At 37.7% G+C, this 11,795-nt stretch overlaps 2 protein-coding genes across 6 annotated transcripts in view; both read left to right on the top strand.

Annotated features, from left to right (window-relative positions):
* Nucleotides 1-700: 700 nt before the first annotated feature.
* On the top strand, nucleotides 701-3,125 carry LOC121321449 (death-associated protein-like 1-B). 2 transcript variants are annotated; one of them, XM_041260401.1, is made up of 4 exons: nucleotides 701-854; nucleotides 2,152-2,245; nucleotides 2,445-2,508; nucleotides 2,812-3,125. In XM_041260401.1, the coding sequence occupies exons 1-4, from the start codon at nucleotides 743-745 to the stop codon at nucleotides 2,929-2,931; spliced, it is 390 nt and encodes a 129-aa protein (XP_041116335.1). In that variant the 5' UTR covers nucleotides 701-742; the 3' UTR covers nucleotides 2,932-3,125. The 2 variants fall into 2 exon arrangements, with proteins under 2 accessions (XP_041116335.1, XP_041116336.1); XM_041260402.1 differs by having other exon boundaries at nucleotides 703-836.
* Nucleotides 3,126-11,107: 7,982 nt separating this feature from the next.
* The window catches only part of LOC121322282 (protein TANC1-like), a 108,821-nt gene continuing 108,133 nt past the window's right edge, over nucleotides 11,108-11,795 (top strand). For 3 of the 4 annotated variants that reach the window (XM_041262033.1, XM_041262032.1, XM_041262028.1), the window contains exon 1: nucleotides 11,120-11,407. The gene's annotated coding sequence lies outside the window, so the exon portion shown is untranslated. Of the gene's footprint in view, nucleotides 11,408-11,795 lie in introns of all 4 variants that reach the window. The other variant, XM_041262034.1, reaches the window with a different exon arrangement.

Genomic DNA, 11,795 nt, shown 5'->3' with positions numbered 1-11,795 from the left:
GCTTTCCTCAAGATTTGCTTCACAGACCATCTGCATTAATCAAGAAGGGCAACAGGTACAGGTATCACAGCTATAGCCTGTGCTTGCTAACATCTGTCTGAAATGAAGAATAAATCCAGCACACACACACACACACATACTGTTGAACAGCAGGGAGAGGAGGGAAGTCTTAAGCACAAATGTCTAGCATCAACACGAAATTCCCTGCAAGCAATGTAGTGAAGACTTTCATCTGTAACAAGGGCGCTGGAACTAAGCTCAATTGGCAGATCTGCCGTTTTGCCCATATTAGCTGAAACTGACTTGCAACAAAATGTATGCAGATTCCATTTGCACAGTTGAATGAGTGAGAGGCAGTGTACATCAACACAAATCTGCTAGATTTGGCAAGTTTATTTCTTATTTTGTTCTTTGATCACGAATATTTTGCGTTATAAAAGGAGACCCCTGTTGCTTAATTCACACAGGAAAAACCAATGCTCCTTCGCCCAAGAAAAGTAAATCACAGGTGTTCACTATATATGGAACTTCAACTTGTAAAAAGTGTTTAATCCTTCACTCAGATTAGTACAGTATATAGGATTGATTGATTTATTTATTTATTTTTTTGGTGTTGGTCAATACACCCTAAACCCCACCCCCACATAATTCAATTTCCTGCAATTGAATAGTAAGTACGTCATTCCCTGTTCGGTATAAACAAGTGTGAGGGGGGGGTGAGGGGGTATGCCGTGCTTTTTGCATGTTATTATTGATCGCAGTTCTGAAGATGGTGCAGTTATCGAAAGCTGGAGTCAAAGAGAATCCATCTCTCAAAGCTGGACACCCTCCTGCAGGTTTGCGTTTAAAGAAAAGTGTGCCTAACATAGTAACCTTTTGTGCCATTTCTGCATTTATAAAACATGTTAGAAATTGCATCTTATTTTACAAAATGGAGCTCGCTAGAAGTGGCTTGCTTTTTTTCCACAGCGAAACTATTATGGAAACTTTATTAATATATTTAAATTTACTTCTGCTCTTTTTGCATGGATTTTCCATGTATTGCTCGTAGGATTAGTTTCGATAATCTGAGGACGTTTACGCGCCTTGTTTACTACCGTCAGCGATAAAAAGACGTCGTGTAATCCACATATTGACGATGCCCCTATAGTAAATAACAGTATTATTTCTTTGTAGCAACAGTAACGACGCAGTGTTGTAACTGCGCACTCTATCAGTCATGCTTGAACTGTTTTGTTTTCAAACTGCTTGTGAATTGTTTAAGTCATGCGCAATGCAGATATATGATTACGCAAATTCAATGTTGCGGCTCAGAGGCGTTTGTGGGTTGGTTGTTTTTTTAAATGTACGCATCCGCCGCACTGAATATGCTGTGGGCCCAATTTAAACTGAATGCAACTTTAAGAGAACGTGGCAAAAAGTTTGTTTTCATTGTGTTCTGTAAATATAACTACATTGCAGGCTAGAACATGCGTATTCTTCTACCTGGAGTGTGAATTTACCGGTATTAATTGGAACAACATTTAAGTTGTGTATTTCATTGGCAGTTGTGTGTCTTTTTAAAGGCAAGCAATCTGTTATGTACAGCGATTATATGTCTCATTTGCTACAAATGGTGCCCTAATTAAATCTATATGAGAATAATGTAATTCACATACTAACACGCTATAGGAAAGTACTAAGCTGTATGAAGGTTTTTTTTTTTTTTTTTTTTATCTAAAAGGAACGAGGCCGCTCATAACACAAAATGACTCATCTTTAGGACTAGAAATGAGCAATCCATTAATTTTCTACTTCATCTGCAGTGTGTTGTGGTGCCGACAAATAAAGGAGGCAAACTGGGACAATTAGAACTAAGTGATGAAGCATGGGCAATTTGCTTCACCGAAGTGATATTAAATATTGGTTTTACCTTGGGTCTTGTGTTGAATTTGCAATATTCAGAGCACAGTTAATTGGTATGTAGTGTACTTTATTTTGTCTTCTGTTTGACCTATTTAAAAACTTTGGCAGATGTATTTTTAATTATGTAATTTGTGTGTGTTATTAATAGATCTTGAATGACTTTACAGAATAGCAGTGCTTCTAATATGAATACTACAGTAAATGTACACACTTCACTCTTTATTATATATATTTAATATCTCCTAGTAAAGGCTGGAGGAAAAAGACTGGCTAAAAAACAAGGCGGTGAAGAAAATGCTCCTTCTGAAACAGAGGCCAAGAAACCTACAGCAGAAAAGAGGTAAAATAATGACGTGTCTGACTGGACTGAAAAGTGAAATCCACAGACCTACGTTGATGCCCCCTGTTTTAAAAGCATGCAGTCAGCCGTGGAATCTGATTTCTGAATATACTTTCTTGAAAAGAAGCTGAAACCAAGACTGGATCCAAGGGTAATGTCTTAGTTCTGGTAGCTTTGAAAATGCTGCCTCTATTTCCAGGTCCCTTGCGGTGTTTTCCAGAATGCAGTCGATCAGTATTCTTCTAGCTGGTACTCTTGATAAGGTTGGTATATCCATCAGTGTTCCTCTTCCAGAAGGACAATTCTGTCCACAGACTTGTACAAAACCACCAGTTGTAACGGTATTCTGTTTATTGATTAATTAACCTACTGCTGGCTACTACTGTACATGCAACCTAAGAATTGAAAAGCTATGTGAAGGGAATACTTTTGTTTTGGAATATGCTTCATAAATAAAATTAACAATCTTGTTATTGGTACCCTTTTAAGGTAGAAATGTGTTTTGTTTTTTTTAAAGATGGTAAAATTGTGGTTTGCCTTAATTCTGTCTTCCTTTCAATTTGTAGTTAAGTCGTGAATTTCCAGCTGCAGCAGCAAGTGTTGCATATAACAAGCCCAGACCTGCAGTTGAAAAGCTGCACACACCGAAGAAACTGTACCTCATTCAGCAGCCCCGCAAGTGTTGAGTGATAGGCCAGCTTGGGCGACGGGGTGGGTACTATTGAATACCGACTGTATAATGGAGGGGCACTAAGTTTTGGTGAGGGAAAGCAATTATGTTAATGGTGCTTTTTTTTTTTTTTTTTTTTTGGATGCATGTTTTCTGTTTAGAGGCCAATTTGTATATCTAACTGCTAATAAAAAATGAAATGGCTATAAATCTGGTAGTGGGCTGGTTTATTTTTTTTTTTTTTTAAATATAAATAAAAGTAACCTGTGCTGACAAATGTAGTTTACACAGGGGCTGCTGGTTTGTGGCTTCTGTTTGGAAGGCAGTGGTGGGTGACTTTCTGTAAAAGCAAGTAAGTCAGTGGATATATTTTCGGTCTGGGCAAGCAGCCAGTGTCTGACTTGACCGCAGGTATTTTTGACCTGTTTTGTCCTTGCAGTAAGAATCTTTGCGATGAAACCCGCAAAGAACAATTGACAATATCTTTGTATGGTGTCTGTCACGCTTGCTTTTTTACATTCACAGTATCTACAGAACTGCATAATTTGCAATTAAACATTCTTTATCCCATCTTATTTTAAGTAGTAGAATTTGCCATGCGTTCATTGCATTTACCGTTTTTTTTTTTTTTTTTTTTTTTTTTTTTTTTTTTGACCATGTTACTAAACCAACCCTATTTTTAGAAGAGGTATTATCCAGGCAGTTCAAATAGGCAGTTAAATGCTGCTTGCATGCTTAATTGTTAGGCCACATTTGTAATTCTCTCCACAGCTATGCAACCTATGAAAAACAAACACATCTTTTAGTAAACTGAAACAGCACATTGGGAGAGTCTCTTAACTTAGTAACATTGGGGGGGGGGGGATTTTTCTTATTTTCAGAAAGGTTGCCTTGCATGTTTGAGCAATATCTGGTAGCCAGTTTTTTTTTTTTTTTTTGGGGAGGGCCTAGTGTCTATCCCGCTATTATCCACCAGAGGGAGCCATTGGACTACAGCTCAAGAAACACCACCTGTGACTGAATATTGTGTGGAGTTGGGGGGGGGGGGATATCTGAATGTCTTGTTTGGGAACACCATCAGACAAAGCATAGAGTAAAAAGCACATGTATGTCGTGTAGAAGGAGGTTTAATGCTGCTTTGCACATACAGCCCATATTTCATTGTGTTGGTGGGGGAACTTGGGGATTTTGGCTATGAGGCAGTGCTCCGCACCCCTTTAAGTTTCCTAAAGAATGGCTTTATTTTAATTGTTAACAAACTGCTTTGGCAGACCTCATCTAGTTTGTTAGGGAAGTGCTGCCAACACTAAAATTTTGTGACTGTTCACCTGTGTGCTTTACTCTTTTTGTAGGAAGTCCGTTGCATGTATAGGCAACTTTTTGTGGAATCCTTTCTGCCACTAGCAGTCCTGTTCTACAGAAATGGCTGCACACAGCTGAAATTGTTTTGTGAGGCTCCACGTGTCCATGCAAACATGTTTGGTAATACCAATACAGTAAATATCAGCCAGCAAAGCCAATGGAGACTCCATGGAGGCAGCTTTGAGTGATCTAACATATGTTACATGTACAGCACACAAGGCTAAGTCAATTTATCTTGTATTGCATGCACTTTTTATATTAAATAACTGCTTGATGTTTGTTTTTTCATGGAATATTTTTTTGATTACCATAATGGAGGGGAGAATGCATCCTGTGGTTAATAAAGGGTACATACTTATTACTACATAAGCTGCTGCTTCCATGAGGCAAGGTCGCTTACAGGATAAAAATAATTGCTTCTTTGTAATAGAACAATTACTATTTCTAGAGAAATACCATGTAATTACAGCTTATCTGTTATACACTAAATGTTAATGAATAGGCTGGAGTAATGATGAAGTAATAAAAAAATATTGATAATGTCTTAATTATTGGTAATAATTCCCCAGTTGCATTAACCAATGTTGTAAAAATGTATACAATTGTAACTTGCATTTGCCTGAATTAAACAGTATGACTGCATGATTTTGTATGTAACTTCAATATGACATTGCAGCATCATCAAGTTGTATCCTTGTACCATGTTATGGTATGGGGCAAACATTTCAGGCTAACCCACTATGGTCCTTCCTTTGTGTTGGTTTTGCATTCATGCATGCTCTGTTAACAAGAGCAATACAAATACATAAGAATTAAAAAACAGCTTTTGCTTTGGTATAAAATTTCAGTAGGTAAACATCAGCATGTTTGCTGTCACGTGTGACACAGAACTGGGCTCCCAGTTGGGGTCATCAGCACTCTTAATTGTTCTTTGTGCAAAGTTAACAGGTGGTTTGTTTGACTGGCAGTTTCAAGCCAGATCTGCTGTCGGTGGTTTGTGTTCTGAATCCAGAATAACCTGCTTAACAACATTAATGTCTTTCAGCGGACAACCCAGTCGCACAGCATTGCACTTGTAGGACAAGCCTGGGAGACACGAGAGCACTGCAGGTGAAGTGCAAGCCATTCCTCTTCCCCAGATGCATGTCCTTTTATAGCACAGCCTACATTAATTCTAGAGCTGTGTGAAAAACCATAGGGTACAAACTTGTGAACTGTACAGAAGCAGATCTGACAAGTAGACAGTTGTTAAAATTTACTTGGCAGCACTGCTAGGGGCGAAATAGAAAAGTAACAGCAAGCAATACAAGAAGCGTTTTGGGAAAAGAGGTTTTCATGGAGCAGTCCACAGAGAAATATATAGGCACCTCCAAAATTATTGGCACCCTTGATAAAGATGAGCAAAAAAGGCTGTATAAAATAAACAACACAGGTAGTGAGCTATATTGTATGCAAAATATGGGAAAACTATTATTTTATACTAATACAATTGCTCAGAGAAAGTGTTTATTTTTAACAAGTAATAATTTTTTTTTCTCAAAAAGATTGGTGACAAAATTATTGGCACCCCTAAAGATTCTTATAAATAAAATCAAACAAAATTAAATCTGCATTAATATTGTACTTTTTTATGTACATCTCAGTCTTAAGGAACTGTATTGTGGCCTTCCATGGCTTCCTGTTTAACTGGGGTATAAAAATGAGGTAACACACATGTAAAATCCATTTGTCATCCATCACCATGGGGAAAAGCAAAGAACTCGCAAATGAAAAGAGACAAATGGTTGTTGACCTTCATAAATCAGGCAATGGGTACAAAAAATAGCTAAAAACCTAAATATACCACATACCACTATTAGGGCAATAATTAAGAAGTTCAGAAATCTGCCTGGTAGAGGTCGCAAGTGCATCTTGCCCCCAAGCACAGTGAGAAAGATGGTTCGGGAGACAAAGAAGAATCCAAGGGCAACAGTTGGAGAATTACAGAACTTGGTTGCATCTTGGGGTCACCAAGTCTCCAAAGCTACAATTAGACGCCCCCTCCATGCCAATAGCCTATTTGGAAAGGTTGCCAGAAAAAAGCCTTTATTGAGAGCAACCAACAAATGTAAGCGCCTGGAGTTTATTAAACGGCATTGGCGCTTGGATTGGAACCGGGTGCTTTGGCCACGCACACCAGCAGTGGGTTTGGGGTCGAAAGAAGGATGCGTATGCAGAAAAGAACCTCATACCTACTGTAAAATATGATGGTGGATCTTTGATGTTATGGGGCTGTTTTGCCATACATCTTCAACTTCTTAATAACAGTCTTGACTGTGCTCCAAGGGATATTCAAGGCCTTTGATATTTTTTATACCCTTCCCCTGATCTGTGTCTTTCAACAACTTTGTCCTGTAGTTCTTTTGAAAGCACCTTGGTGCTCATGGTTGAGTCTTTGCTTTGAAATGCACTACCTAGCAGAGGGAACCTACAAGAACTACTGAATTTATCCTGAAATCATGTGAATCATTACAATTTAACACAGGTGGAGGCAACTTAACTTGTTGTGTTATTTTGAAGGCGATTGGTTACACCTGAGCTAATTTGGGATTGCTATTGTAAGAGGGGAGGACACTTTTCCAACCAAGCTATTTCAGTTTTTATTTTTAATTTATTTTCTACAAATGTCTAGAATATTTTTTTCACTTGGAAGTTGTGGGGTAGGATGTGTAGATAAATGAAAAAAAATATATTTTAATGCATTTAATTCCAGGCTATAAGGCAACAAAAGGTGAAAGTTTTGAAAGGGGGTGTAGACTTTTTATAGGCACTGTATGTATTCTTTCACCGTGGGAAAAAGAAAATGGTTACATCATAGCCCAGTCTGCTTTTAAAACCATAACACATTATATCAAGCTGAAACAATACTTAGCATTGGATCAAAAGTATTTTATGAACATAAATTAGATAAAGCAGGCTGTCAAGAAATGTTAATTAACAAATGATCTGTCTGTGTTCTTAACAAGTCCTTACTCATCAGGGTTTATTGGAAGCCTGAAAGAATCTCTCTTGGAAACAGACCAACAATGTTTTGCAGAGACTATTACAAACAGTCTATACTCATTTAGAAGACAGACATGTACTCTAATGAATAATATTTTGCTAAGAACTTTGTCATGTTGTGTGGTACAACGAATGACAATAGTGGTGGTGAAGAATGATATGAGGAATCATGGATACTTGCGATCCAATGAGAAAGCCTGTATCCATGGGGATACATGTGGTGGGGTTGTCTACTCTGCACAAGCTGGAGAATATCACACAATGTTTTTCCAAAGGATCAGGTCTCTATTGTGTTTGAGATTATGTAACGGTTAAGACATCTAATGTTAATACCAAAGAAAGGTAAAAATCTTTGAATACATCATAGACAAATCCTGGAGTACTTAAACCCTTTACTATGTGGTATTTAATTGCACAAAATCTTATTCAGCTCTCAAATACTCAAGCTATCTGTAGTGTAAAGGACAAGACAAAAAAAAGGATCATTTCAACTCTTGCAAGCACTTGTGGTAGTGGATTTAGGTTGGATTTAGGTTGCTGGTTTGCGAGTCACCTGTGTATGAATTAGAGATTGAATGCTCTGCTTTAATCTGAATAATGTAGTGACACGTTCTGAAGATATATGGGCCTTTACTAGCATACTGTCAGCTCCTAATCAAGCCCCCAAGTGTCCTATTAATGTAAGCAAAATAGTTATAATATATATATATATATATATCCAAATTCTGTTACTGGCATCTTCCACTTGAAGTCAAAATAATCGAATCATTGCTTTTGCATACCCCAAAATTCACAAAAAAAAATGTGTTTTATAGGTAAATGAAATATACATAGGCCTGCATGTGAGCAATCTGTTCATGTCGTCCCTCTTGTTTTGTTGGTCAGTGTATGCAATGCTCTCAGTGTGAGATGGCTGTGTATTACAGTTAGAGAAGAAGTGTATAATGGCTACGCTCTGAAATGTATTGTTATGAAATTAAATTCTAGACAAGTAAACACAAAAGAATGTTTAAAGCCGGTGTTATTTTCAAATAAAGAACGAAGATGTTGAACTGCAACAAGCTACGAGTCGTCTGAATTTCATAGGAAGCAAACCTAAGCAGAGTTACAGGGATGCGTAGGCAGGCCCCAACAGTTTATTTTCAATTGATGTCTGATCAAAACATACACATGCACCAAAAACAGCTAAGAAAGAATAACTCTATACCAGGTCTAACTCCATCAGATACGTCCATTCTCTTTACCACATCCAATTGGTGCTCTTTTCTATTTTCTGCCACATAAATGCTGTTTGATGACTTTTGTCGTCTCTGGGGAACATTCATCTTTTTGCCTTCATGTTGCCACTCTTACCATTCCAAAGTAATTTTGACAATTGCTGGGGCTGTAGGCACATATTGACTGCTGTTATACTGTCTGGCAGCTGAAGAGACACATGGCTCTGTAGAAAATACATTGGAATGGGAAAGGAAGTGAGACTAACTGTTTTCATCGAACAGTTACCAGGATTATTAAAATGGGATGGTCTGCCTCTAGATGTCAGTGTAGCGGTAACTCTGGTTTCAAAGCACAGACCTACTACTGCTGTATCTCAGGCAACCAGCAGTTGTGAAGGTGGCTTTAAAACACATTACAACACGAACAGTACAGGAAAAACAGTATGAAGTTACCCTGTGGAATTCTTACTTTTTTTGTCATTTGCCACTGTCTGCAGGAATCAGTTTAGCTTCTATTACTACTTTTGTTTAAAAAGCCGAACTACAGGTTAGTCACCCCGCTCTGGTTACATATACAATATGATGTAAACTATCCCAGTGCTGTACATTTAGTTCTGTAATTGATTTACCAAGTCAGTGCCCATTTGCTCTCTCCTGTTTACAATAGTTGTAGCTAACACAATACAGTTATTGCATAATTATTACCGGTCTGCACTTTCATTCACTGTATATGTTTCCCAAGTGCAGTTTTGCTATCAGTTTTCATTTGGGTATCTGATTGTATTTGAAGTTAAGGTATCTTACTTTCAGGCACTTCACCTGGAGAGTGAAATTGTCCCCACCCCTTCAACATCATATTCTCTCTCATAAACCAACCAGCAGTTTCCCCAACTGACTAACATGCTTTGGAGCCAGTAACATGCTTTGACCCAGAAGACACTGCTGACGTGAATTTACCTGGGAAGTGAAACAATAGCAGAATATTCACTGTGTTTATAATGAAAAGACACGTCTGCTATATAATATATTTATTTTACAACAGCATGTGTGAGTCTCTTATAGCTAACTGTGCACATAACATTTAGGAAATTAGTTAATTAACAATAACCACTTTAAGTAATCACTTGCTAATCTGCAGCTGTGTGTTGGGCTCAAATTGAGAACTGGAGATTCCAGAATGGGCCAGCTGAACCAAATTGAATTCCTACAATGATTGACCATTGTACAACTGTTCTAGTCTACTGCACAATTCTAGAATGGATTGCATGTACTTGAGCCTGGCATGAATACTTTTCAAGTGGGGAATTACAAAGCTAATTTACAGTATACAGGGGCAGGTGTAGCCACCCACACCCACATCCACACCCACACCCACACCAACACCAGTAACTACTGACATTTGATTTGGGGGCTTCCTGGTGATATACAATGCTTTGTTTTCTTTTGCAGTTATTGAATTTCCTGCTCACAAAGCCTCCTATTGAACCTGTGATGTTTTACACTGCTTCTCTCAATTTAGAGAATCTGAGCCACATACTAAAAACTCAGTTTTCATACAAAGCCTACACTTTGCCCCCCAATGTGCTTATTTACAGACAGTTTGAAGCCATACCATTGCACTACCACCCTAAGGGTGGGGTGGGAGCCAAAGGATTCTGGATCTGTGTGACAATGGGCAAAGCCCCTTAAAATGCAGCACTTTTTTCTGTCAGCTGAGAAGTACAAGCAAACAAAAAACCTCTGGAAGTTTTGAACACTTTGTGAAAACATCTTATTTAAAAATAAACGTTTAGTGAAAACAACTAAGGATGAGGATGAGACTGCATACATCCTCTTGATAATTATAGGACAACCTTTAAATCCTATTAGATTTTAAGGTTTCTTATTGGTTTAATAGGATTAAAAAAAAAAAAAAATCAAAGGAAATTGTAACATATCCATATATATTTAATAAAGTTCTTTACAGAGACTCTGTATCTTTGTATTAATTGCAATAATTTCAACGTGTACTAGTTATAAATATTTTGAAAAATATTTTAAAGTAACTTGTAAAGTACAAAATATGAAAGGCTGTTTTTGTATAAGACGGCTAATCGACACAAAGACAGACAGGGAGTGCCAGAACAGACAACAACACCTGTCGCCTCACGGTCCCTCTGTTGTGTTCGTCCTCGGCGCACCTTGTACAAAAATTAACGCACATGCACACACGTGTTATGCGTTTTAAATATATATATATATATAATATATATATATATAGATATATATATATATATAATATATATATTTGTGTCCCAAGACATGAATAAAAAAGTTTGCCCTCTCAGTATACCGATTCACAAAAAGGAGCCGATTTCATTTTAATCAATGAATCTCTAAAACTAAACATCCTTAACATTCCCATGAAGTCGTATGTTTATTTCGGTAGTTTAAAGATCGTGTCCATGTGTTCGATCTGTACCAAGCCCTCTGAAACAGCCTCACGTCTAATTGGCTACCGAGCAGCGATGACGTCACCGACTGATTAGCAACCGGTCTTAGTGATAAACTAACAAAGCTGTCTAAGTACGTGCGGTGCAACTGAAATAGGAGTGAGCACAGTTATAAACTAACTAGTAACAAATAAGAATTTAGTAAAGACTTTTCTTTAAAACGTAGGAATGAATTTAAGTATATAGCTGGTGTAACCCAGCCCAGGACTTTATTGCTAGGTTACGTAAAGGGTGTACATTTGTGCGCACCCATTTCCAATGACCTCATGGTGCTAGTTTGCGAGGGAGGAGCTCAATATTCTGGGATCCGTCTGTGAATTCATGTGGGAGATAAACCGTAGAGAAACTTTTCAACTGGGCGATTCATGAGTTTAAACAGGTAATGTTAAAGAGTATTCATTATTAAGAAAACAAACCGCTGTTTTAATCAATGTGAGAGGATATATATATTAGCGACACATGTTTGCAATGTTTGCTGGTCTGTCGGTTGTTTGTTTTTTAAAGATGGAAAAGTAATGAATCGGTCTGAAGTGAAACAGTTGTCGGAAGCTTAGGTTGAAGGTCTGTTCAGGAATGTGTTGAAACATGTCGTCATGACGCAGGAAAGGGCAAACTGTCGTTAAGCGATGTAACATGCTTACAAATGCAGTCTTAAAACATAACTGTGTATCGTATAGCAGCATGCCCTGAATGAAAAACACCGATATAACATGCTTACAAATGCAGTCTTAAAACATAAATGTGTATCGTATAGCAGCATGCCCTGA

The sequence above is a fragment of the Polyodon spathula genome, chromosome 10 (assembly GCF_017654505.1).
Source record: "Polyodon spathula isolate WHYD16114869_AA chromosome 10, ASM1765450v1, whole genome shotgun sequence".
NCBI lineage: Eukaryota > Metazoa > Chordata > Actinopteri > Acipenseriformes > Polyodontidae > Polyodon > Polyodon spathula.
This window is presented reverse-complemented; position numbering and strand designations above follow the sequence as displayed.

Coding starts and splice junctions, on each gene's coding strand:
- LOC121321449 (XM_041260401.1), top strand. CDS start 743: ATGTTATTATTGATCGCAGTTCTGAAGATGGTGCAGTTATCGAAAGCT. Junction 855..2,151: donor AGGTTTGCGTTTAAAGAAAA/GTGTGCCTAACA, acceptor AATATCTCCTAG/TAAAGGCTGGAGGAAAAAGA. Junction 2,509..2,811: donor TAGCTGGTACTCTTGATAAG/GTTGGTATATCC, acceptor TTCAATTTGTAG/TTAAGTCGTGAATTTCCAGC.